At 48.7% G+C, this 27,156-nt stretch overlaps 1 protein-coding gene across 1 annotated transcript in view; it reads left to right on the top strand.

The window, feature by feature from the left end:
* The window catches only part of LOC135374556 (glucose dehydrogenase [FAD, quinone]-like), a 48,600-nt gene that overhangs the window by 9,372 nt on the left and 12,072 nt on the right, over positions 1 to 27,156 (top strand). Inside the window, exons 3-9 of the mRNA XM_064607496.1 lie at positions 15,057 to 15,240; positions 17,323 to 17,499; positions 19,033 to 19,164; positions 19,246 to 19,370; positions 21,425 to 21,595; positions 23,654 to 23,798; positions 23,870 to 24,024. Of these exons, the coding sequence (XP_064463566.1) occupies positions 15,057 to 15,240; positions 17,323 to 17,499; positions 19,033 to 19,164; positions 19,246 to 19,370; positions 21,425 to 21,595; positions 23,654 to 23,798; positions 23,870 to 24,024 (1,089 nt within the window). The remainder of the gene's footprint in view (positions 1 to 15,056; positions 15,241 to 17,322; positions 17,500 to 19,032; positions 19,165 to 19,245; positions 19,371 to 21,424; positions 21,596 to 23,653; positions 23,799 to 23,869; positions 24,025 to 27,156) is intronic.

Raw genomic sequence — 27,156 nt, 5'->3', positions numbered from 1 at the left:
GATCATTCGTGTGTGTGGGTGTTTTTCTTCTTTACTTCGTGCAAGTTCAGGATTTTTGCATCATTTGAGGCGTTGTTCCTGTGTTCTGTATTGATAGTGTTTTACATATTTATTTATATTTTTGGGTAGGCCCCTCTCCCCCATGTAGTAGCCTTCCGTGCCCATTGATGGAATAATAAATAAGCAGTCGCTTATTTTTATAGCGATGGCAGCTAGAGGACGGACTGTCAGATAACAAGGCCATGAGTTATCTGACACTCGAGATATTCTGATTCAGTGGACCTTACATAAGGCAACGTGTGCTTAATTGGATGAGTACTTGGGTAAGGCTAATAACGGTCGAATATGCAATCAATGCAATTAACGACGTCATTACGAGACTTTCGCAGGATGTTGCACATTAACGACGCATGGGATGTTCTTCTAATCCGCAAGAACGCATGTCACCCGCGACGATGTTTTTGTATTGTAAGTGCCATATACTGGCAGCTAAAAGTGTCAGAACTTATCTAAATAATCTTGCCCTGTTGGTGCGACCCTCGGTAAGGCAAAGATTTTGTGGATGTGACATAAAATGATGTGACGTTGGCATTAACCGAAGGGTATGAATGATGGCCAAGTATTATGCCGTATCCGATCACCAGCTCCCTTGGCTTAGTGGCTACGATGATGATATTTCACGTCGAGTCTGGGAGGTGACTCGGGATTGAATCCGGGCGCCTGCTGCGATGTCTGGGTGATTTTGCTGGGTTTACCTCAGATGCTTTAAGATAAATGTTGGCACAGTTACCTCTGAAGTCGGCCCACGACGCACGATCCTCCAGAGTAGCATGCGACATCACCAGCAGGCAGACCGCTCTGAAGTACTACGCTACCATCTCCAGCATTTCCAATCAATGTACCATGTTGCAGTGGCTCGCGTTATGCAGCAGGCCGTAAGCTGCAGACAATCTCATTAGGAATTTTCAGTTCTTCAGTTCAGTGTACCCACGCGAATGCGAATGTTAGAAACGTACTCATTGAAGCTGCTTGAAGGCCCAAGAGTGTGTTGAACGTTAAAATGTCTCAGTTTTGTAATCACACGCGGCACTGCAGAAGCTGTGCAGCGCAGGTAAACTTGACGCGCGTAAGTTGAGATGACGACATTTTTACAAGTATTTTTTTTTTACATACATGCACCTCACATGCATACTACCAGCGGCGCAGCTAGAAAAATATTTCGGAAGGGTTCTATAGCGACTTTATATGGGAGACGAGGATGTCCACGTCGTTTCTCTCTCCCAAATGCAGTACCAAAGGTACCATTTCGGGGGTTTGAACCATCAGCCGCCACCCCCACTGCTGACTACGCCAGTGCATACTATGCGCAAAATGCACTAAAATGGTGCACACGTTTCGTCCGCATCAAATCAGGAGACAGAACGCCGAACGCTGCTAAGCCTCGAAAGTGTTGTGCGGCGAAGTGCCGTTCTCCGGTAGTGGTGCGAGCATGATAGCAAGGGGAAGTCCTTAGCAGACATTCCCCAGCTCCATAACCACAGGGTAGCAGGAGATAAGTACCGACGTAGCTTTATGCCAGGGAACCACTCCCTGTTCCGGGGACGCCAACGGGTTTCTGTAAAGTTCGCAGTAAATTAACGGCCTACACCCTCAAAAATGAACTTGAGACGCATAGCACGCTCCTAGCCAACCAGCAGCACCAGTGACATCGTTCTCTCCCCTGATTCGTTGAAAACGGAAGGCGTACACTTTTTTGTGACACTTATACGGAAATGTTAGTTGTCACAAAAACGTGTACGCCTGAGCTTTCCACAAATCAGCAGTGATACAGATATCACTTTGTACAATGGATGGCCTTCAGCGTACTCTGCACTCTTAAAAATAAACTTCACCGCATAACACGCTCTTAGCCAACCATTATCTCGAATTATATCGATATGTGCCCCGATTTGTTCAAAGCGGTAGGCGTACGCCTTTTCTGCGACACTTATGCGGTTTATGATTGTCACAAAAATGGCGTACGCCTCCCGTTTTCAACAAATCAGGGCAGATAACGATATCATTCGAGATTATGGTTGGCTAGGAGCGTGCTATGCGGTGAAGTTCATTTTTAAGAGTGCAAAGTTGGGGTTTTTCCTGGGTTTTCCTCAGACGCTTTCAGACATATGTCGGCACAGTTCCCTTAGAAGTCGGCCCAGGACGCACATTCCCCCAGGGCGTCAGTCTTGACGTTGCCCACATATGTGAGGCCGACAACGGCAAATACTTTCACCATCACCACCACCACCATCATTTTTAAGAGTGTGTGGCGAAGCGTTGTTTTTAAGAGTGTACGGTAAACACTCCCACTTGATGGTCACTAAAATAGACACTAAATCAGCCTCGCTTCAGAGTACGACACTGCACTCCAAATTAGAGCCCAGCACGGGCCGACTTTTCCGGGCCCGACCCGGCCCGGGAGGATCGAAAAATGGCCCGGCCCGACCCGGGCCCGGGCCTTCATATTTTTATGCGGCCCGACCCGGCCCGGTGACCCAGTGACTAGAGCCCGGCCCGGCCCGGAATCTAAGCAAATAGAGCCCGGCCCGGCCCGGTGACCCGTCGAGTAGATCCCGGCATAGTATTTCCAGCCGCGACGTACGCGTTTCTGGCGGTTATCAAACAAAATTATCAGTAAATTTATAAGGAGAGAAGACAAACATACAAGTGATGGCGATTTGACACCATAACAGCACCAGACCAAATTAAATCCAGAACGTACGCGGGCATGGTCGTTATCGTTACACTGTCAAGATTTTGCGGAGGTAGAGGATGCTGTCGACAAACTCCTTCTCCCAGTCCATACCCCTCTCACCAAGCTTTGCCAAGTGATTGTGAAATACGTGAGGAGTGACGAGCAATGTAAAGTGGCTTTCAGAATGTTCTAGGGGGTCGAACCCCTAGAACATATGCCTAATGCAGTATCCCTTGCTTGTCTTTGCAAAATATGCGCAGGAATGATGCAAGCGCATGATGATATGAACTAGTGCATCTCCATTGTCTGGAATTAGCTGCGTGGCCCGGCCGGGCCTGACTCTCGGAAACATACTTGTCGGCCCGGGCCCGGCCCGGCCCGCGGTGATGGCGTATTTTAACGGCCCGGCCCGCGGTGCTAGCGTATTTTGTCGGCCCGGGCTCGGCCCGGAGCACACAGCCAATAACAAGCCCGGCTCGGGCCGGGTCGGGGGCCCGTGTCCGTGCAGGGCTCTACTAATAAATACAGAGCTTCACCGCATAGCACGCTCTGCTGCAGTACAACGCGTTCATGATGAAACTACATGTATAGATATGGTTATTACATCATAGACGCCGGAATACCGAAGAAAAAAGAACTATACTTTTATGTTTCCTAGGGAATTTGAGACTTTGTATGTTCTATGTTGCCATTCACTGCCATTCAATGTCATTCAATGTTGTTCCAGCCTCAGAACATCAGTTCTCTCATATACTTTTATGTGTATTACTTAGCGAGATACAAGCTCTCAAACACACTCCCGAGCTAAGCGCAGACGTCAGAGAGCTCACAGTTGCGTCCATTCCTATTGGCAGCCGTAAGCACGTGGCTTCTCGTGCGCCGCCTTACTGCCAGCGGTTTCATTTCAGCGGTACTGTTTCATTTCTCGTGATTTCTATGCTTCCAATACCACCCGGGGCACTAGACTCGCAGCGAATACCGTTTGTGACGCGCGTTCGGCCATTGCACGAATGGTGCACAACATCAGCGAATATATTCTATTTCTTTTTTTCTAGTTTCGATGAAACTGAATGAGGATCTGTAAAATGTGTGGGAAAACTACCGCCCCTGTCCAACTGGGCACAGGGCTCCCACTCCCGGGGCCTTCCGCATCCGTTCGCCTCGCCGAAGGTAGTACGAAACAGCCATTCAAATAGCAGAGTAACAACAATTTATTACCATGCTTGCATACCCTGCGATGCCAACGATCCGTGACCAGCTCGAGGATCCCCAGGGAAGTCCCACAATACAAACACGCCCGCCTTTTTAAGGGTATCGATGACAGTCTTCAGCGCCCCCTACTACTACACGTGTACGGTATCAACGGACGATAAGCGGCTGCACCCGCCGCGAGATAAGTCACTATCTCCAAATCCAACACTCCCCCGACCAAAAAACTCGACGTGCCGTCACGGCACTGAAAAACAAAAGAGGTCCCAGGACGCGATCACACACACCAATTCAGTTCATATTTTCAGAGAAGGTCGTCCATGTCGTCGTCGGGAATGTCGATTAGGACGTCATTTCCTCTTGGCGGCTCTGCAGGTTGCTGCTCCATGTCCCGTAATATTTCCGGTCTGTGTCTTTGGATGATCGCAAGGGCTGCTACCACATCGGCATCTCGAACCCTCGAAGCCCGGGCGGCCTCTGTCCTGGCGCGGTGGAGGAACGTGGAGGTAGGGGCCTCCTGCGACGAGAACTTGCTGGATTCCGAGTTTGCTGGGTAGACTAAAATGGAAAAGGAAAGGTAATACAGGAAAGTGACCAGAAGGAATCTCCCGGCGAAGAGGCGTCGTTGGACCCTCTAATCGCTATGAAGTCGCGGTCGTGTGAATGACAGCGAACTGGATGCCAGGACGAGTCAGGAGCACTACGTCCTAGTGACCGACGTTTCGGCGGCCACCTACACGGCCTGTAAGGTCGCATACTGTAGGCAGTACTGTATCGGTCGTGAGTCCGTCTGCATGTCGGCGCTCAACCGAAATTAATCCCCGTCGAAGACGTGCAACGCGGTTCTAACGCCTGATCTGGCGTAGGCGGGGATGGTATTCGAGTTCAGCTAAGAGGTCGCCTTGTATAGCACGAACCTCCTACGGCATCCTTCCCGGCTGGTGAAGTGACGGGCTCGAAAATTGGGCGAACGCGTGAGTGGCACTGACGGATAGCCGATGCGACCTTCCGCGCTTCAGTCGCAGAGGAAACAACCCTACTGAACGGCCGAAGTGAAGCCCGAACGAATTCTACATGGCTCTCGTCGCAAAGCTGAGTACGCTTATGCAGCTCCTTTCGGAAACGGCGTTCGTAATCCGGCAGGAGAAATTCGTTCATGAACCGTGCTGGGAGTCATGGAATGACGTGTAACTCGGCTGCAGCCGATGCCCGCGAACGGCCTCTCCGAGCGTGCCGCCAGCGCAGCTGACGCGGCGTCAGGTAGCAGTAGCGCGTGCACTGCGGACGCTAACCTGTGCGGAGTCGTGGGTGAGACGCCATCGATACGTCTGACTGCCGCGCGAGCCCTGCGGGTACTACTGCGACCAAGTCAGGCGTCCTACTAGAGCAGGGCCGGGCAACTGCGAGTGCCTCAGTCTTGCTCCAGAGTCGCAGCCACGTAGCAGCTTACAACTGACCGGGAGCGACGAGCTGGTCACGGAGAACAAACATAAAACAATTAGCAACGCCGAAAACAACTTGCCGGCCCAAACCGCAAACATACGTGGCACATGACATACGGGAACCCTCCACCGAACGGACTCGGACCCCACGTTGGGCGCCGTTGTGGGAAAACTACCGCCCCTGTCCAACTGGGCACAGGGCTCCCACTCCCGGGGCCTTCCGCATCCGTTCGCCTCGCCGGAAGTAGTACGAAACAGCCATTCAAATAGCAGAGTAACAACAATTTATTACCATGCTTGCATACCCTGCGATGCCAACGATCCGTGACCAGCTCGAGGATCCCCCGGGAAGTCCCACAATACAAACACGCCCGTCTTTTTAAGGGTATCGATGACAGTCTTCAGCGCCCCCTACTACTACACGTGTACGGTATCAACGGACGATAAGCGGCTGCACCCGCCGCGAGATAAGTCACTATCTCCAAATCCAACAAATGATAAATGATTTACAGTTGCCACATTCGTGACACGCCGCTGGATACTGTATCACCGTCAAATGCACCGACCAAACGGCAACCTATTTCGAGATAATGATTGAGATGTTTCATCGCCAATGCCCAGAGCCGATATTGCTCCCGGTAATCTGGTTGACGAGTCTCACAGTGAGAACGGAAGTTCTACGTTGTCCAAAAAGTGTAGTATTCACGCACCGACCATTTCACAGCTGTCGTGGCGCAAACCTACGGCGGTAGCCGAGGTGAAAGCTCACATAATTTCTTTTTGGATAATCTATATACCGTTATTGCATCGGAAGATACTGGAAAAACTGCTGTACAAGTTCAGACAATAAGTTGTGACCTCACGTGTTTATTTGTATGGATAAAACGGACGCACGATATAGATTTCAGTGACGAAGCTATGTGTATGCAAACAGGAAGAAAGGAATACAAGACTCAGTCAAAAACATGATATTACAAATGTCTGGAGTCAGAGAAATACACGTATATAGCCTTCGCTAGCAAGCCAGGATTTTGTGAGACGTCAAATAACCATCCTCTCGACGTATCACTTACAGGTGTTTTGACCAGACAGACGCGAGTGGCTGTTCTCCTTCCGCACTGCTAGATACATTATAAATACGGTGGTTGCTTCTGTGCAGTTTGTCTCCATTCTCCGTTCGCGCCCCAGAAACGTTCCGCATTATTTGCACTTCGAAAATTAACCCTTCTAATTACGGCGGTCGCCACGCAAGCTACGGTTCCACTTGAGAATGCATAGAGCGGGCGGCCTAGTATCACGTCGGATATTTCCAGGACCGCCACTGGCGGCGCTGAAGCGACGAAGCAACACGCCCCCTTTAGGTATCGCACGGTCCCTATTACTCCTTTCACTGTGAAACTTTCAATGCAGGTTCACATTGGTGCAAAGAACAGTCTTTTACGAATATCTGACGTGGTATGACCGAATATCTAACGTGGTATGACCTGTCTCAACCCGTCTAAGTTATCTGATGTGGTCTTCGGTTGGCAATTTAAGCTTTCCAATATGGTGTCACGCGTAAACAACCCCACGAATTTCGCTCCGGCCTACACTACAAACTACAAGCAACCCTTTCTCCAATGTGACCGAGGTGCTATATAATTCATCCTGCTCAGATGTAAGCGACTACACATCTGCCGAACAGGCCAATGCATGAGCGAAAGACTACTTCAGCGCAGCACCACAGCAAATTTAAGTTTGAAGATTCCTTCTGTCGATCAAAGAACACAGTCTATCTCGCTCCAACAGCACGCGCCTCTCCTCAAGGAAACGAATGTATAAAGACTTACGTTGGTATTGAAACTTACGTTGGTAACCAAACCATATATATCCCAGGTACATCCTGGCGATATCGCAAATTGGGTGCTAGGATATCCATGGGAGCTTCAGAGAGAGCCGTTTACGTGGAAAGTACATTCATGCGACTGCCAGATTCCTACTGTTTTCGTATTCCAGAACCGTCGCATTGACATCTGTTTTAAATATTTCGATGTTCCAGGGATATTTTAAAATTAATGCTATTCTTGTGTTGAATCAATTTGAAATTGATAGTGATTTATAGCTATAGCAAATGAATTCTGTACACACTAATTAAACAAAAAGGCATCTACTTTTGGCAGCACACCCCATTCAGAGAGGGGTCAACTTTCGGCCATAATCCAAGACCAATGCAGCCCGCGCGATAATAAATGCAGGATCCCTTTTTGGCCACTCCGCCGCGTACGCGGATTTCAAGAGATACCAGAGCGAGCACATAATGAAATATGAATTGTTGAGTACGTTCATCAAGTGTATCGCGGCGTATCACGTTTGCAAAGGTGACAACGTCTTTGCAGTTAACTTGAGGGTCTCCAAACGACGTCAGCGTATAGCTGCGAACGTTCCTTACACCCCATCCAGGCAAATATCGCGTTTTTAACTTGCGGGATCCCCTCGCCTAAACCCCACCGGGGTTTCCCTGCCGTTCCGTCTTACAGCTTCCCCAGAACACGGACACAACCAAGAAATGCAACAATACAACTTTTATTGCTTGCATGCTTATCAGCAGTTCCTGTTCAATTCCAGTCCGCGGCGTACACACCTCTGTACCTTTTTTCCACGCTCACTTCTTTTTAAGCAGTTCCGGGGAGGGGGGTCACGGCTCTCGCCCTTCCCTGCTGTACCGATACGTCGCCACCTTGTGGCGTCCACATCTTCCACTCCCAAAAAACTCAGATGTCCGGGAAGTAGGGGAGGTCCAAAATCCGTTCATCTTGCGGGCGGACCCGAACTGGTGCCCCGGAAGAAGATGGGGTTGGTAGCGCCGCACCAGGGCCAATGCGGCTTCCAAGTCTTGCAGTCCAAGCATGGGAGTCGCTGCGGATGCTTGCTGCTGCGCACGGGTGAGGTGGAGAGGCCCCGCCCGATGAGCTTCCGGGCTGACTTGTAGCACCCCACAAAGAGGACAGAGGAGACTCCTCTCTTCCGGGCTATAGATGGCCGGCGGCTCAGTTGGGTGTCTGTCCTGGAGGGTGAGTCCTTGGAAGGGCTCGGGGACCTGGGCAACTGGGTCCTCTCGAAGAGGTCGGGCCTGGTCGTGCCAGCGTCTGCGGGATACGAAGGAGACACTGGTGTCCCCTCGCAGAACCGCCCAGGTCGCAACGTGACAGGTAGGGCGGTTGCAAGGAGTCGCACCATAGGTGGGCGGACGGGCGTCGTGGCCCGGGGCTCGGCTTCGTTGGTCTCGTGGAGTGCGGGACCTCGCTCGGGGCCTGCATCAGAAAAAAAAAACGTCACCTCGGTCGCTTACGTGGGCGAAGGTTATAGCGGGTAATCCCGGGAACCCCGCCCTGGGCAGTAGTCTCTTGGGGGGATGGTTGACTGGCCCCAGGGGGACTTGAGGGAGAGCGGGCTTGCGATGCTAAATCGTGGTCCTCCTCCCACCTGCCATTGTCCGAGATGCGCTGGCTGAAGATCTTGAGGTCTTGTACGTGGACGGGGCCCGTTTCCTCGTTGTCGCTGCAACGCTCGAGCCTGTAAGTGACCGGAGTTAGCTGTGCGCTTACCCGATAAGGACCGTCCCATCGATCAGCGAGAGAGGCAGCAAAGCCTTTCGCTGCATCGGTAAGGGGATGTGTTCTCCTTAGGACCAGGTCTCCAACGCGGTAAATGGCCTGGCGCCGACCTTTGTTGTATTGGAGAGAGTGCTCCAGTCTTGCGACCTCAAGCCTCTATCGTGCCAAACGAGTGGCAGTCTAAATTCTATCGCGAAGATCATTAGCATACTTCGCGTACGAACGACTAGGCTGTGCGTGCCGTGTTCGCAACGAGTTTTCGAGGGGGAACACAATTTCCCGTCCGAAATTCAAATAAGCCGGGGTAAATCCTGTCGACCTATTTTCCGTGGTACGAGTGGCAAAGCCAAGCTCCGTAAGACGGGCGTCCCAATCTTTATGCCTTTCTGTAAAAGATACCAACATCATCTTGATGTCGCGATTAACCCGCTCAGTTATGTTCGCCTGAGGGTGATAGGGGGAAGTCTTTACGTGACGTATGCTCAATGCAGAGCAACTATCGACGAACACCTTACTTGTAAAGTACGAGGCGTTATCCGTGATGAGCTGCTCCGGGAATCCAAACCGGGAAAAAACGTCCAGCAGTCTGTCCCAGATCCGAGCGGACACCAACTTCCGCAGTGGGTAAAGCTCAACCCACTTCGTGAAGTGATCTGTAACAACTAACAGATACTGGTTACCACGGGGACTTCTGGGATAAGGACCCATTACGTCACATGCGACTATCTGCCAAGGTTTCTGGCTAACAATCGGTTGCAGCAAGCCGGGAGGCTGCCCTCCACGCGGCTTAGACTTCTGACATATCGGACAGCTGCGTGTATACCGTAAAACATCCTGTCTCATGTCTGGCCAAGTCGCGATACGACACAACTTAGAATAAGTCTTGCTGCCGCTACCATGACCCGACAATGCAGAATCATGGAAGTATTTGAGGAATGACTTATGTAGCTTCCTTGGAACTACGATCCGAAAGGGGCTATCACCAACCACCTCGTTGTCCGCCTGGGGAATGTACCGCACCAGGAGACCATCCTCGCTCAGCTGATAGGAGTCGTACCTCTCCTCAGCGTCGTCAGTGCCTTCCAGGTTTGCTGTTTCCAGCCACCTTGACACACGCTGACACAGGCCGTCGGTCCTCTGCGCTTCCAGGATGTCGTTCTTGCTTACAATCTGTCCCCACGAGAGCTCCTCCTCCGTGATGGTCTGGTTAACCGCGGCCACAAGCTCCTGTGGAATAACGACGTCCTCAAGGGGCAACGGTGCTCGAGATAGCGCGCCTGCCGCCTTATTTGAGGTACCCTTCTGGTATTCCACCGAGAAGTCATATCGCTCCAACGTTAAACTCCAACGTGCGAGCCGTCCGGCTGGGTTTTCCAACCGCTTTAACCAGGACAGTGCCTGATGGTCAGTTTAAATAGTGAATTTCGCACCATCCAAATACATATCGAACTTATGTAGTGCGAACATGATTGCTAGGCACTCCTTCTCCGTCACGCTATAATTGCGTTCGGGAGGCGTCAGCGTACGGCTTGCAAATGCCACGGGCTGGAGTTCACCGTGATGCTCTTGTAACAAGACTGCACCAAGGCCGTAATCGCTCGCATCTGTTTGAAGTACAAATGGGCGATTGTGGTCTGGGAGATACAAGCGGGTAGTTTCCACAATCGCTTTAGCGAGAGAGGTAAACGCCTGTTCCTGCGCTTGACCCTACGACCATCGTGCTCCCTTCCGCAAAAGCCAAGTTAGCGATTGCGTTACGTCTGCGCATCGCGGTATAAACTGTCTATAAAAGCCAATCATACCCAGGAAGCGCTGCAAACTTTTAGCATCCGTCGGGCGGGGGTACTCAAGGATAGCCTTTAGCTTGTCCTCGTTCGGCTTGACCGTGCGGACTCCACCTTGAACCCGAGGAGATCGATGCTGTTGGTAGCCAACTGCATCTTCCGGGGATTGACAGTCAATCCTGCAGCCTGCATGCGTCCTAACACCACTTTCAAATGAGAAAGGTGTTCCTGGAATGTACGTGAAAACATTACTACGTCGTCCATGCATGCCATAGCGAAATTGCATTTCGCATCGCCAAGCACCTCGTCCATCACTCGCTGAAAACTAGCGGGGGAATTAGACAGTCCAAAGGGCAGTCGAACAAATTCAAATAATCCCCTGTGACAGGTAAATGCTGTTTTCTCAACATCATCCGGTGCTATCAGAATCTGCAGAAATCCTCTACTGCAGTCCAAAGTTGTAAACACGTGGGCGGATCCCAACGAATACATGATCGAGTCTATCGAGGGAAAAGGGTACGAATCTCTTACCGTCACCTCGTTCAGGCGGCAGTAATCCACGCACAACCTTGCGGTTCCATCCTTTTTCGGCGCAAGAACCACCGGAAAAGCCCTAGGGCTGGGAGAAGGTCTCACAGCACCGGTCTCGATCATTTCACCCAGCGCAGCATCGAGGAGCTTGCGCTTATGCACACTCAAAGGCCGAGGATTACATCGCCAGGGCCTTGCGTCGCCGGTTTGTATCCGGTGCTCCAATGCATGGGTTAGACCTCGTCTCTCTGTGAACATACAGGAGAATGGCCGCAACGCTTTAGCGAGCATGCGTCGCTGGTCTGGGCTTCCTGGAAATCGTTTCAGTGCGTCCTCCAAAACAGCGGGTACGACCGTCGCTGTTAGGTGTTCTGCTCCGGAAAATAGCTCAACGGACGTAGATTGTCCAGCTCCGGGATCCTGGGTCTCCTCACCAGTCCGGTTCTGCACAGTTTCCGGCGTCGTCCACTCCATGAAGGGGTAGAAGGTAGTACCGCTTGCATGCTGGTAGCCTCCGCGACGTAAGTCCAGGACGAGTCCTATCCGGATAATCCGGATCAGGATCCCCAGGTTCATCAGTCCCGCCAATCCGGGCAGGTAGATGAAGCGTTGCCTGGCACGTTGTTCGTCGACGGTCAAAGTGAGACGTACTGCTCCTCCGGCTTGTACCACTACATCTGATGCGAGCCTTAGGCAGGTCCTGGTTGTCCGTACGGAAATGTTCCGCTCCCGGCACCAATCGTGGATGGTGTCATCAGGGACACAGCCGCTCCAGTGTCCACCAAAGCTGCAACGTCCTTACTCAAAACGCGCGCCACGATGAACGGTCCGATGTTGCATATGTCATCCTGCGCTCGACATGCGAGCGGGACCGAGGCCACTACGTTATCAGACAAGATAGCATGGTTAGAATTCACTTGCTTCTTATCGACATTTTCAGCAGCCGACGACAGAACTGAGTCATTCCCAATTACCGCCGCCGGCGTCCCGGGCTTCCCTGCGGGGGTTGTCTGGGGATGGTAGTGGTCTGCTGCGGGCAGTTACGACGAAAATGACCGCGTTCGCCGCAACCGTAACAACGGGGTTGTGTTCCTGCGTTATTACTTGCCCTAGAGTCGCGCCTGTCCTGCCGCGGTGCATGACGTGCATCACCGACTTCGCGCTCGCGCGGCTCTGCTCGTGCCGACCTCGCTAGGTTCCTTTGCTCATATGCAAAGGGATCCAAAGAACGGTAAACTGGCCCGGCGGACGAACCGCCGTGTGTTCCAACAGTCCCGCGGGGTTTTAATTCCACGTCTAACAACTGTCTCGGCCCGTTCCATGCGCAGCTAGGCTCCAGTGTTTGTTCCGGCCTAGGCGGTGGGCGGTACTGCAGTTCCGCCAACAAATCTGCTTGGATGACACGGCTTCTTTAGCGAGGTCATCGAGCGAAGAAAAGGTTTCGCCCCCGCAAATACGGCTTAAAACGAGGGTGGCATTGGCGAATAGCGCGGGCCACCTTCTCGCTTTCCGTCGCAAGCGGTTCAGCTCTGCGGTACAGCTCTTGGATTGCCCAAGTATATTCCAACAGGCTCTCCTCCGCGTGCTGCGTTCGAGTCATGAGTTCCTCACGCATACGCGTTGCATAATCCGGGGGCGAAAATTCCTCCCGAAACAGCCTCCCGAAATTCGGTCATACACGGAAATGCGGGTTGAGACCGGCGCCACACAGCAGCTGAGCTTACCAATGCAGCGGGTAGTATCCGGCGCAGAACGGCTTCGTCGGTTGCTCCAACGGCTGTCTGGTAAGCCTCCAGGTCCGCAAGAAAATCTTCGACGGCCTTGGCGTCGCTGTAGCCCGAATATGTCGGTATCGTCAGGTGCAGGCGTAGCGGGGGTTCCGAGGACGGCTGGGCGGCGGACGTGCTACTGGGGAGCTGCTGCAACAATAAAGCGCAGAGAGCTCTCATCTGCCGAAGCAGGTCCTCCGCTACTTGCGGGTCGTCCTCGTAGACGGGCTCGAGAGGGGGCCTCTTGGGCGGCACGGCCAGCAAATGCACACTCCCGAACTTCAAATAAAACAGCAAAAGCGACAGTGAGCGAAGGACACGGGCGACAAATGCTACAAAGAAGACTGCCAATGCACTCGCAGTCAGTGCCCTCGGGAGTGCGGCAAGGCGGGTCGGGCCCCACGTGTGGGCGCCAATTTGTGGGATCCCCTTCCCTAAACCCCACAGGGGTTTCCCTGCCGTTCCGTCTTACAGCTTCCCGAGAACACGGACACAACCAAGACATGCAGCAATACAACTTTTATTGCTTGCATGCTTATCAGCAGTTCCTGTTCAATTCCAGTCCGCGGCGTACACACCTCTGTCCCTTTTTTCCACGCTCACTTCTTTAAGCAGTTCCGGGGAGAGGGGGTCACGACTCTCGCCCTTCCCTGCTGTACCGATACGTCGCCACCTTGTGGCGTCCACTAACTCAGGCTACCGTCTATAATGTGATTACTTGGTAGATAAGGCAGTAAACCTTCAATTTTGCTCCCTTTGCTTACGTCACGCAAATAAAGGTCACGTGTCCTAAATATCTCCGAAAAATAATGCGCGCTTGCACCTTTCTTTTTACATCTATCAGATGTCCCATCAGTCCCATTGTGGACGTACAGGTAACGTCGTATAGACGTGGCCGACGTATGCGACGTGTGCGACCTTTGTAGGACGTACCTGGGATATTTCTGGTTTTCTGGGTACTCCTCCACTCCACCGTTTGAAATCGCCTTACTATCCGGGGAGTTGGGTGACTAGCCTCTAGGAGTGTTCGCCATTAAACGTTTGTTCCAGTTGAACTCTTGTGTCATGTGTGTTCTGTCCGTGTATTTTTTAGCGTTCGTTCATTATGTTTAGCAAGAAATGGCGACATAAAGCTGCTCCGCCGCATACACACACACACACACACAAAAAGCAAGGTGCCGCCGTCTGCTGCTGAGACATGCGGGGTGTCAACTTCTTGGAGCAGGGTGTCACGGTTATTTCCCAGTACTACTCCACCTTGATGAAGGGTGCCGCGCGAAACGCAATTCGGGAGAAAAGGTATAGTATGTTGTGCGTTAGGGTCATTCTTCCTTATGGCGATCCCCGGCATCACACGGCGAATTTGGCGGTAAAAACCCTGGCCAAAATGCGCTAGTAGGGCTTGCCCCAACAAGCCCCTTAGAGCCGAGATTCAGCCCGCAAGCCAATATCTATTTGGCCCGTTAAACAGCACCTTGAGGGAACGACGTCCCACAAAGCTGGAGCCCTCGAGAAAGATGCAGTGGCTACGTCCACTCCATTTCTACGTCTAGTCCATTTCTTTCTACGCAAAGGCATCAAAATGTTGTCACAGCGATCGCAGAGGTGTCTAGATGCGCACGGTGAATGCTTTGAGAAACTGGCGTAGTTTGGTGCGTTCAGAATTTGTTCATTCTATTTAAAGAAATAAAAGCCTGGGCCAACCTTGAACGACCCTTGTACAGCTTGGGACAAAAGTTTACGGAACACCAGAGTGTCGTGTGTTTCTCCATTATAGTGACACCCCACCCGCTACCAGGAGCGCACACACATATTGGACATGGTCTGTCTATCACAGGTTTGTTATTCGACTGCTTCCTGATAGCTACCAGGGATAATGCAGATGTAGAAATATGACAGTCTCGTGTTCCATGAACTCTTATCTCTCTCTACATTGGTGAACATGATGGTGGTGGTGGTGGTGGGTAATTTATTGATATAGTGCTCCTTCCTAGGTAAGCGTGTGGAACAGGGGTAAAGTTCTTGGCGGCACCAGTGTCCTGAACTTCATGTTCTACGTGCGCGGTCACAAGGAGGATTTCGACAAGTGGGAGAGAGAAGGAGCTACTGGATGGTCTTACAAGGACGTCCTGCCTTACTTTAAAAGCATCGAGAATTTCACGGTGTCTGAAGACAATGGTACACATTCTTACATTCATACATATCCATTACGCAACCACCTCGTGGTTTCTGCCCCGTGTGCGTTTTGTCTGCTAAACGCAACGCTGCCATTTCCGAATGTGCATCAAGTGATGCCTTTTCAGATCGCTTAACATGTGCGAGATCCGAACAACTGAATAATCACAGCTAATATATGACAGATTGCATATATAGATGGCCTATGCGTGAAACACGATTAGGTGTCGTTCCTCTATCCAAGATGGCACGACATACTTCTCGTCAGGATACTGCATTATGTAATCGAATGCGACTCCATGTGGCTTTTACAGCTCAGTGGCGTTGCTGTTTGCGACATGTTGACTCGCCAAGATACCGTTGCTGCGGTGATTTGCAATATTTAGAACATATCCTTCTCATTGCCCCTCCTACCAACGTTCTAGGCCCACACTTAGAGTCTCTAAACCAGCAAGTCTCTCGCACTCTCACTATTACCAAATTGTTTGGTATATGCTCAAATCCAGCCAACGAAGACTCCCACCTGAAAGCGCTAACGGTTATGACTAGAGCGGCGATAGAGAAAACTCCCGGAATATGCACCAAAAATCTTAGAAGTATGCAGTAACACCTGTCAATTCGATGTTTCCCATCGTTCTTGTTGGGTATGAAGGCAGTATCTCAAATGAATATTTGACAAATTTGAGCACTGTATTAGGGACATGAGAGTACGGCATAGGTGCAGGCCAGCTGGTGCACAAACTCCATAATGTGAAAAAGCTCGTTTTCTTCACCCCCTCGCAACTCCGAGCGACTCTAACCGGACGAAAAATCCCAAAGTATGCAAGAGTGCCGGTGATGACGTCACCACTAATAATCAAAAATAGCCAGAGTAGCCGGAGAGTAACAACTCTTCTCTATTCTGCTTCGAAGGAGGGTAAGTCGGGGTTATGACGTCACACACATGCACATGTGGCATGGTCGTCTGCTATATGTGATCGCTGGTCTCCTTGAATGCCTCACATGCACACTTTAGCGAGGTAATACTGTAGTCAGACGGCAAACTTAAGGCCGTTAATGGAACGGCCGTAACTTCATCTGTAGCCCAACGATCATTTCGAATGATATCGTTCTCTGCTGCTGTTGAAAACGGGAGGCGTACACCGTTTTGTGACAATTATGAACCGCATAATTGGTGCACAAAAAGGTGTACGCCTCCCACTTTCAGCCTTACAGGCTAGAATGTCCTTTAAGTGAAGTACTAGTACTCAAAAATGTACTTAAAGTAGTACTTGAGTACTCAGTACTTCCCATCACTGCATAATCGACACCACTCCGATAACCAGGCTTGCACGAGATACTCACAAGAAGTATTTAAGTTAAGTTACTTACTAACGGGGAAAGAAGTAACTGAGTAGATTACTAAATACCCAATCTTCAAAAGTGTTTGGGATAGCGCCAAAAAGTTTTATTAGCTCGCAGGAACAACTGCTTTTCAAAATTACTATCCGATAGCCTGCCCCGGGTCCCGCAGCTCTATGCGAGCAGCGTCAGCACAGCAATTTCTACTGCCTCAGCTCTCCTGCTGGAGGCCTCCTGTAGCTTAGTTTTTGAATTAGCGGAAGCAGTGGCGTAGGAGGCTCAAACCAAAACGTGTTGGCAACTGCGGCATTGTTTATGTTCGGAACATTCTGAAGGCGTACGCAGTAGCTATGCCTGGTATGCCAGGAATGGTGAAACGCGATTGTCTGTGAGATGTATTGTGCACTAAGTGAGCTTTAAATTCATTGTGGTGGCGGTCTGAATTAGAATTAAAAGCGCATTAACCCCCAGTGCTTGGGAGATAAAATAAATGACACAAACACACAACACTAGCTGACTGACGAACCACTAATCTTCATTTCGCTTAAGTTCCGCTGATACACCGTTTTCCAGCCACTCTCACACCCAGCGCTTTCGCACTCAGCGCACTCCAGCAAGGACGAAAGAGATGCCAGGGAGGAAGCACACGGCACGTGTGCTTTCCTTCTCTCTAGCATGGGCAGTAAACATCTAACACACACAATATAACTCTACAGTGGATCCCCTCCCACTGCGCAATTCCAGGCAACGAGGTTGCCGACAAGGCAGCAAAAGCAGCATTGCAGAAGACCAGGCTTAGTGCCATACCCTTCTCAAAGGCCGACAGCAAAATCCATCTGAAGAACACGATTCAACAACTCACTAGAAACCTCTGGAAGGCATCTCTACGGCCCGCAGATTACCTCTCTACAATAGATCCAGGTCTGACAACAAATATCCCTGTCAGCCTAGACAGAACTATTCAAACAGCTATTCACAGGACGCGACTGGGACAATTATATACAAGAAAAACCCTTCACAAAATGAAGCTAGCAAATTCCCCACTCTGCAGAACTTGCAACGTCCCTGAAGATACGCACCACGTCATAATGCATTGTCCAGTGTTTGAGAAACATAGAAGAAAACTTCAAACGACACCGTCTATTCAGCTTCTACAAGATTCTTGGTCCAGTCCTCAACAACAATACAAGGCCATGAAAGCATTATGTGCATTCTTGAAGAATAGCGGCATATCGAGCCGCTACTAAAGAAAAAGTGTAAACAAAACACAATAGTACATGTGATGCTCACTACAGAGTGTCACATATGATAGTCACTGCCATATTGGCGAAACTCACAAGAAATGGAGCTGCAGGCGCCCTTTTGGACAGCCACCAAGTTCCAACTCCCGCTCAGTTAGTGAAGAAGAAGAAGATTTTTCAGCTTGCCCCCCCCCCCCCCCCCCCCCGGCTAGACGGCGCTGCGCTTTCAATAGGGCGGCGTCCACGGGAAACCGGCGTATATCCTGACTGTCGCTCCACCGTCTTCTCAAGGTTGCCCTTCCCCCAACAGGTTTGTTTCACCTCGTGTCCTTATCTTTCCCTGTTGTTTCCTTCCTATTAGTAGTACACCATTCTTTTTACCTTCCAGAAATCCTTCCACTCGATCCGATAAGTCAATTGACGGCATGCTTACACACTTCATTTCCGCTTTCTTTAGTTGGTTTCATGCAGTAACAACGCACCCAACTTTTGTTTCCTTTTGAGAGAATTCTTGTTTCCCTAAATTTGGCAACGCACCCCTGACAGACCGTCAAATGATCTACCAACATACTATACATCCTATTCACAAAATATTGATGCTCTTTCTATCTGGTATTAATACTCCGGGATGTTTGCATGATGTATTGGAATCCGCATTTCAAGGGTACGCAACATACCGCCCCCACTCTAAAATGCACAAACTTTTTTCTTTTTTCTTCTACATCGAAACACCCTCTCTTGATTTACATTCTTAATTAAAGATCCCAACCCGGTTTCCCGACAATTTCCCGATAAATTGACACGTGCTGTGCATGTCACAGCCCGTTATGTAAGCGACGGTGAAAACTCCGTCTGACATTGCAATGTATGTGATCTCTCTTTCTTTTTCTTTCTTTATTTTACGGACAAAACTTTAATGATGATATTTGATGGTATTTTCAGATATTCTTGTGAGAGCAAAAAAGAACAAAAATGAAAATAACTTTGGTTGGAAACCATTCCAGAGCATTACTTGTGAACCATAGCAGTATTCGTTATGCATCTAGTCGTTACTCATTTTTATTTGTTGATTGTTTTGTGTATCCGGATTATTCTTTTCCAAGCGAGATTGTCCCGTGAATGTGTCTCCGTTCATCATTAATGAATAAAAGATGGACCCACACACGGGAACGGATGCCCAGCCAGTCGGAAACTTACTGTTTTCTTTACCCAGCTTTCCACGGCCACGAAGGCGAGGTCACAATTACCCATCCTGTAGTGAAGTCTAACCTCAGTGACGCCTTCCTAGAAAGCTGCAAGGAGATTGGTTACGATCAAGTTGACTATAATGGAGACACTCAAAGGGGTAACAAAAACACGATACAAGTACTTGAAGCTTCCCGTCACCAATTAAATTATGTATACTTATGCTTTTGTTCCCGTATAGGGTGTTCGAGACCGCAGCTTACCATCAAAGACGGCCGCCGTGTGAGTGCCAGCAAAGCATTTATAAGGCCTGTTGTGGCAAATCGCTCCAATTTGCATGTATCGCTTCATAGCTTTGTGAAGAAGGTAAGCATAACACGTTGTTGGTCCATACAGTACGATCGACACTGCCTGCACTGCATGTTTAACATTGGGCGCATTGTGGGGCATCGGAGTATCGGCCAAGCGCGGTTCCCGGGAACATGTTATCCTGGCATTTCATATGCGGGACAGGCGCGTTCGCATGTGGAGAGTAGCATTGTCTGTGAACGAAGACTTCGTGCACACAAATATGGCGAATTTTTGTCACAGCCAGCGGCGGATTTACGGAGGGGAGAGGGGGTGGGGCGACCACCCCCATACGGCTGTGTTCTCTATGTAAAAACCCTATCTCCTGGATGATACTCTGCCGCAAAGCACGACATTTCCTTAAGACCCCCCCCCTCCCCGTTTGTAACGTAACAGCTGAAAGCGGAACAATGCTACATGTGTTCGTCCTTAGAAGAAGCATTCATAACATAGGATGAGGAATCACCCACACACAACTGCCCCCCGGAGACAGAGTGAGGGTCTGGACCGGCCACTAAGTGAACGGCCCTCCGGTAAGAGCTCACATCACCGGACGTGTGAAAAAACTTAACTCTTTCTGTACCTTTTTCGATGGGAACCGGGGAAAATCCAGAAATTAATGAGTAAGTTGGTAAGGCGGAACGTTAGCTCACAGGATAAGGGTCCCGCGGACACATTCCGGGTGCACCAATATCTAAATATGAATGGTAAAAGTGTCAGGGTATCTGCGGGTAACTGTGGGCATACACGGACCCACGCTCACCTCTGTTCATGTACCCGGTGCACGGTTTTGAATCACAACAAACACCGGGAAGTAATGAAGTTATTTCATTTCTGCTTAACATTTCGGTAAATATGGTCCATCGGGATATATCGCTCGATCAATCACCAACGTTGTAACTGACATTTCTTTTTTGTTTGTTTGCACGTAAATGGGTTTACCTGGAATGACCTTCTCTTGTCAACATTATGATAGATGAGATTATAGTGTATAAGTAGTAATTTTTGACGAAACTCGCGAGCGCTCTTTGCTTTGCGAATCGATAGTTTCGCGAAGTGTTTGACCCAATGACAGAAAAATACGCGATCGCAATATGTAAAAAAGTGACGCTGAGGCACCATATGCAGTGATTTATCCAGACCCCCCCCCCACCTCCTTAACACCCTCGAAATGTTCAGTGACTCCCCCTAACTTTTTCACCAGTGTACCCCGTACAGGGGGTGCCCTTGTGATTTCAGCTTTAGACACATGCCGCTAATGTTATGTTACGCTTTAATGACGTAACTCTAATGATGACCCCCCACCCCATTTTTTCCAACGCCGCTCCGTGCTTGGGATTCTGGATGAACCACTGAACACATGTACACACTTTTTTACGCTATTTCTCTGTATTGCCTCAGAAAGTGTTCAGTTCGTCTCCGCTTCAAGTGGAGACAGTAGTCTTGTCTTCACGAGTCGCGAGCGGGTGTCGGCGTCCCGCGATTGCAGTTCCTTCTAAGCCTGGATCATCGAATGAGGGACAGGGCATTCGGCAATGATTCAGATACCTGCTGAGTAACGGCACCCAAATCACCGTCCTCTGAGCCAGAAGGGCTCAAAGGGAAGACAAATGCAACGGGGTTATATTACACAGATGTGATACCTTTTGTTAACTTCTCCCTGCAAGCTCAAAGTGGTGGGCCCCTATAAGGCACCTGAAGCAAGGTCGACATACCGCGGTACAGCGAATTTGAGGTTCTGCGAATAATTGCCTGATCCTGGCTCCTCACAAATGCGCGAATTATTGACCCCGCGAGTTTAACCACCTATACAGTATCTATAGATTGTACTGATACGTGTAGATACGTCATTTCATTGACGTGCCATTCCCTTGTGTGTGATAAACTGCTCTTTTTAAAAGTAAATACTCTGTTGGGAAACAGTTTCGCAACCGTTCCCGTCATTTGTAGCTCCGAGGGTAACGAAATTTTAAGCACTCCAGTCATCCACACAAGGAGTGCTGTTCCAGTGCGAGATATTTACCCGGTTCATTTTCTTGCCCTCCTATGTAATAACCTCATTTGCCTTATAGATAACATTTGATACAGACAAGAAAGCTACGGGGGTTGTGTTCGAGAAGAATGGGATTGAGTACGCAGTAAAGGCTGCGAAAGAAATCATCTTATCAGCCGGCACCATTGGTACACCTCATATCCTCCTTTTATCAGGTGTGGGTCCGAAAACGCACCTGAAAGATAAAAAGGTGAAAATAAATTATAGGAAATATATTTCTGTCGTAGAACTACGTGTTATTTTCCGGTACGTATCCCCCCATACGTACCGTGGTTTCCGGTACGTATGGGGGAGGGGGGGAACTGGCAAGACCGGGCCACGAAATTATAAGTCTTTTAAACGTTACGTTTTAATTATAAGTTTTAAAACGTATTTAAACTTACTGTGCCGTCTTTTGCTGTGAGTACTACATGATGATTGGGGTTCTGGTTGTCCGAATTTTTCTGAAATATCCTAGAAACGTTGGCAGGTACAATTTGAAGAAATTCGGATTTATCGCAAACAAAAAAGAAAACTACTGCACTTATTGGCTCCACTAATCGAGAACTGAGCAAGAAAAGCCATGCCTTGATGACTGCTTGATTGGTTAGATCTTTTCCTTGGGTGACGAGATTACTTCGCATCGCGGGTTAGCAATCCCGGCGACAACGAAGGGTGGCTCTGTTAAACCAAATTCACCGTAAAGCTGTCTTTCGCGAAACATCCACGCGGAGCAACTCGAAGTAACGCTCGAAGCATTCGTGTAATGCTGTGAACCCTACCCTTGTCTAGAAGCAATTAGCCGTTGGGTCACTGAATAGGGTACCTTATTTTTTAGTAACACTATTCGACATGAGGGCATTTTGAAGCCATTTCAGCCAGTTCCCTGACCTGCCTGGGAAACGCCCAGCGCCTGGGGTTTCTGTTTTTCTGTGAATCGAGTTGTTCCTCAAAAGAGACAAGAAAACACAGTTGTCATACATATTGTCTTCATAAGAGGGTAGTTTGATGTTGCAACAGTGACAGCCATGATCGGACACAAACGACAGCTGCCTAACGATTATGAAGAGGGATCGTGGTATAGACATGTCTGGAAGTTCCGCAACATGACAGTGAACCTGTTTCTTTTGTGTGTGCGTGTGTGTTTTTTCGTTCTTGTGGGGGAGGGGGCAGCGTCTCTCTCTCTTCTCTTTTTTTTTTGTGTGTGTGAATGTACCGTTACACAGTTGTAGCTATTCCGCAGAGCTTTCAGTATTAAGAGAGATATGACAAATGAAAGATAGAAAACTCCGAATCCTCGGAATGTAATAAACTTCGAAAAAGAGCCTGCGATGATGCGAAAAATAAATTCCGCAAACCCGGAAGCCTAGTGATGATATAGCAACAACCCGGTTCTGCATTTTATTTTAAACACTCATAATCGTTTACTTTACTCGAATTTGAGTGCAAGGAAAACATAAGCGCTGCAGGCACGTAAAAGTGACAAACACGCCTGTGAGCTTCATAGCATACCTAAGAAAACTGCCAGTGAGCGCATGAATGAGCATTGCAAACGGAAAGTTTGGGCATAACTCTTCCGTTGGTCGAGTAAGTCCAGTGACACAAACTGCTCTACACTAAAGAATGCCGCAAAGCAAAGTATTTCACATAACAAAAAAAAAGAGACTCTAAGGGAGCACATTGTGCCGTGAAATAAGAAGAAGAAGAAAAAAGGCCTGGTGTCCCGTCGCGTATACGGGGTTTTCTTCCGAACGTCGCCAGAATGAAAGCGCACCACCGTCTAGCAACGGTAGCACGTTGAAAACAGTTTACCGAGGGGGTAGGAAAGTACGGGCCGTGTGCTTCATCACCTATCGTTTTCTTTCTGTCTGACTTATGCTGGCTGCACTAGCGCTGCGCATCTGGCTGGCTGGGAAACTGTGTATAAGGAGAACAAATAGATGCACACTACTTTCAGATAACGACTTTCCACCTATAGTGAACGTTACAAGGCGATTTGTACGTCGTTTAAGCTATGAAACTACTTGCATCGCCTAATATTTATAGAATGATTGCCCAAAGGAGCCATTTTTGCCTTGTACGTTCTCGTAGGTGGCTAATTAAGTGCGTTCGGGTTTATAGAGTGCGGCACGCAATGGAGAAGGACGTGTACAGGGTTCTCCAGTGTGTATGTGTCTTTGATCGCTTAGCAACGCACAGTCATGATACTTACTCCTTGATTCACTCGTTTCCTTGTGCTGTATTTAATCGGACTTATTTCTTAAATCAGATTAATCTGGTGGCTGACCTCCCTGTGGGAGAGAATCTTCAGGATCACGTAGGTATTGGTGGGTTGGCAGCAACAACAGAACAAGAGTACGGCCTGGACATGAGTAGTGCCTCATCTTTCATTCACTATGGAACGAGAGCATATGGTACAAAGCTTTTGCAACTGATGCTTCATTGCCTAACTTTGAACCACTTTCTTTCTCGTATTGGTCCTTAGGCCCTCTAGCGACTCCAGGAGGTGAAGTCTTAGGCTTTATGAGCTCCACACACACCAATGACAGTTACCCTGACGTGGAACTCCTGTTTGCCAGTGGAAGCCCGGCTCGGCCACAAGCGCAAATGCTCTATACCGGTGGCGGACTTCAACAAACTGTAAGTGATGACCTTCGCTCTCCATGAAATAAGCAGAAAAATATCTATAACCGATTTTAGTCAATCGTCTCACAATACATGAGTTATGTTCTGTGTGGCACACGGTTGTCTCAAATGTCCAGTGGGTGGCGGAGGGTCCCCTGTTGGCGATGTCGTGCGTGAAGGAACTACTGGTATGATAATAGAGTGTCCGAGGGAGGTCGCACTCAACTGATCTCACTAGCAGACGACACGGAGTACCAGACGATTATCTCTTCTGATAGGTGTTGGAGATGGCCTCCCCTCAAACACTGTATTGGTATAGTTTCTTCATGCGAGACACCACCAACGGGGGACCGATCCGCCACCGGCTAGGGCAGCGTTCACACGGGGCAACTTTTTGCAGCAAAGCAACTTTGGTGGAGTTGCTGACAGTCGGCAACCTCCAGCAACTCGAGTTGCTCAGAGTTGCTGCGAATTGCTCCCCGACCGAAAACTTGACAAGTTGCTCGCGCACCGGCCAATCAGCGAGGGACCATTACCACGTGACTCCCGATGGCGTGTGGATTTCATTCGTGGATTCATGGGTTCAAATCCTGCAGGTGCAACTCAGAAAAAACTTTTTTTTTTTACTAACGTTATGAAAACATATCAGTTGCCATTTCTGGAAGGTAATAATGATCTATTCGCGCAATAAAACTGACTGAAATTTGATAAACAGCTCCTAAAGAAAAGATTCCACCAGTTCGATTCGAACCCACATTCTCCGGTCGCCATAAGGTTGCTGCTTGTGGTTGGAGCTACCGAGTTGCTACGTGTGAACGCGGACACAAAATTGCTCGTAAGACGTTGCTTCGAGTTGCTGGGAAAAGTTGCCCCGTGTGAACACCGGCTAGAGATTTCGGATAACCGTGCCCCACACAGTACATGCGTGCAACACGCGTCAAGTATTGTTGGGTCACATGCTGCGCAGCAGAACTACATGAATAGTTGCTCGCACTTTAAGTTCATTATATGATAATGCATGATAATTTATTCCCCCAGATCTAGGGTTTATTAATGTACGATTGTACAATAATTAAAGCATTGACTGCGTTACTCACTGATACGCTTTGCGCATGATTGCTGTCAATCCATTTGAGCAAACTACTAATTCCAGGTGTGGAATACATGAGACACTGATTGAAATTTACATCTATTCTGGGGTCGTTTGAATGTTGAGGTGTTTTCTGACGGCGTTGTATTCCTGCTTATTACTGTAGAGAGGGACGGCTTCGTCTGCAGCTAGAGCTTCGCAGTAGAAAACCGGTTCGGTATTGACGTTGTAATCGCGTATCTGCCGATAAACAACGGTTGTGTCACCAACTGTCGCTGCGGCTATCCTGAAGAGAAGAGCGGAATGTGTCCATGTGTTCATTTCAGACGCGACTCAATGGGAAAAGTGGAAACGCGTCATTTCTGGACTTTAAACTAGACGGATTTGTTTCGACTCGCCCCACACGCGTGCTTGTAAGACGCGTTTGATCGAAGTGATGTTATGTGGCACGATGAGTTTATCATCAATAAAAAAAAATTCCTGCAGGGAAGTGAGAAGTCAATGCTCGTTAGTTAGTTCAACTCTACCAAACTGGCAAAGCTTTTAACTATGGGCATTTTTATTGACTTAACGAAGGCCTTTGACCTAATTAACCATGAGATACTCTTCCAAAAATTACATAGATATGGTGTGAGAGGCATGCCACTCAGGCTGCTTCGGGACTTTCTACATAACAGGAAACAGTTCGTCCAACAGGATGGCACAAAATCTCGTTTGGGTTCTTTGTCCACAGGCGTCCCACAGGGTTCCATTCTGGGTCCCTTTCTCTTTCTTGTTTACATTAACGACCTGCCACATTATTTAAACTCTACCAGCTTTCTCTACGCTGACGGCACGAACATATTTGTGGAAGGTGAAACGCTTACTTCATTCTTTCATAAAGCGAACCTTGTTCTTGATAAACTTCATCATTGGTTGTTATCAAACAGATTAGCTGCTAATCTCGATAAGTCATGCTACATTGTCTTTCATTCCCCTCAAAAGTGCGTTGACCTAGATGATACTCAAATTTTGCTAGGCAGTCACGTTCTTACTCGCATTGTAAAAAAAAAACTACCGTAAAATTTACGTGTATTTTAATGGCAGCGATGTTGCCGGACTTTTCCCGTTAAAATGATGGCCACTTCGGGAGAAGTACTGCCGTTAAATTTACGGTAATTTTCATGTAACCAGAATGCTGGTTTTTCCCTGTGAAAATTACGGTGTCTTACAAAAAATGCAGCCGTAAAATTTACAGGGATTTTAATGGCAGCTATGTTGCCGGCTCTTTCCCGTAATTTTCACGGCCACCTGAGAGAGTCGGCTTTTGGTTGAAGTGTTGAGTGCATTGATTCCCACAAATGTGGGAACAGCACCATAGGATGTGTAATTGTGTGTGTCTTCGTTTAATGGAATTGCAAGTCATGCAGTAATGTGTGACACAAGTCATAGAGTAGAGGATCGAGCATTTATTGTACATACAGAGAAAGCGTGGGAAAATCTGTGAGGTCTGTGGAATCTGCAGCGATCAAAACAACATCTTAGAGTTGCAAAGTACATTAAGTGTATCTGGTTACCAAGTTAAACATTCCCTTACACTTCTGCTGTTTTCGAAACAATCCCCAGAACTTCTTCGTAGGTTGTGGCTCTGTTCATCAGCTTGCTGCCCCTGCAGGGCTGATACACGGTATACTCCTGTAAGAAAGAAAATGCAGGATATGTAGTACGACAGTTGCTACCATTGGAGCGCAGCTCCACATGCACACACCTCTGCACGTTACACATTCAGTATGGTGGCACTAGTACAGACACCTTTATGGTGCTGGCTGAGTACTTTCGAATACAGGCGAAGAAATATCTTAAGGTCTTATACTGGTCATAAAGACCTTAAATCACTCATATTTGGATAGTACATATATTTATTTAAATCTTGTTAGATATTGATGATTTTGTGTGGAGTGACTGTATGAAGACGCAATGCTGTTAGAGTGTTTGTCATTACAGATGTGGTCTAAAATTGTTGTAAAAAAATTATGTTTTGTTACAAAATAACCGTGCTCCAGTCACAAATGTCAGAG

This window comes from Ornithodoros turicata, unplaced genomic scaffold (genome assembly GCF_037126465.1).
Source record: "Ornithodoros turicata isolate Travis unplaced genomic scaffold, ASM3712646v1 Chromosome76, whole genome shotgun sequence".
NCBI classification, from domain to species: Eukaryota; Metazoa; Arthropoda; class Arachnida; order Ixodida; family Argasidae; genus Ornithodoros; species Ornithodoros turicata.
The sequence above is the reverse complement of the archived record's forward strand: the minus strand, read 5'-3'. Positions and strand labels throughout refer to the sequence as shown.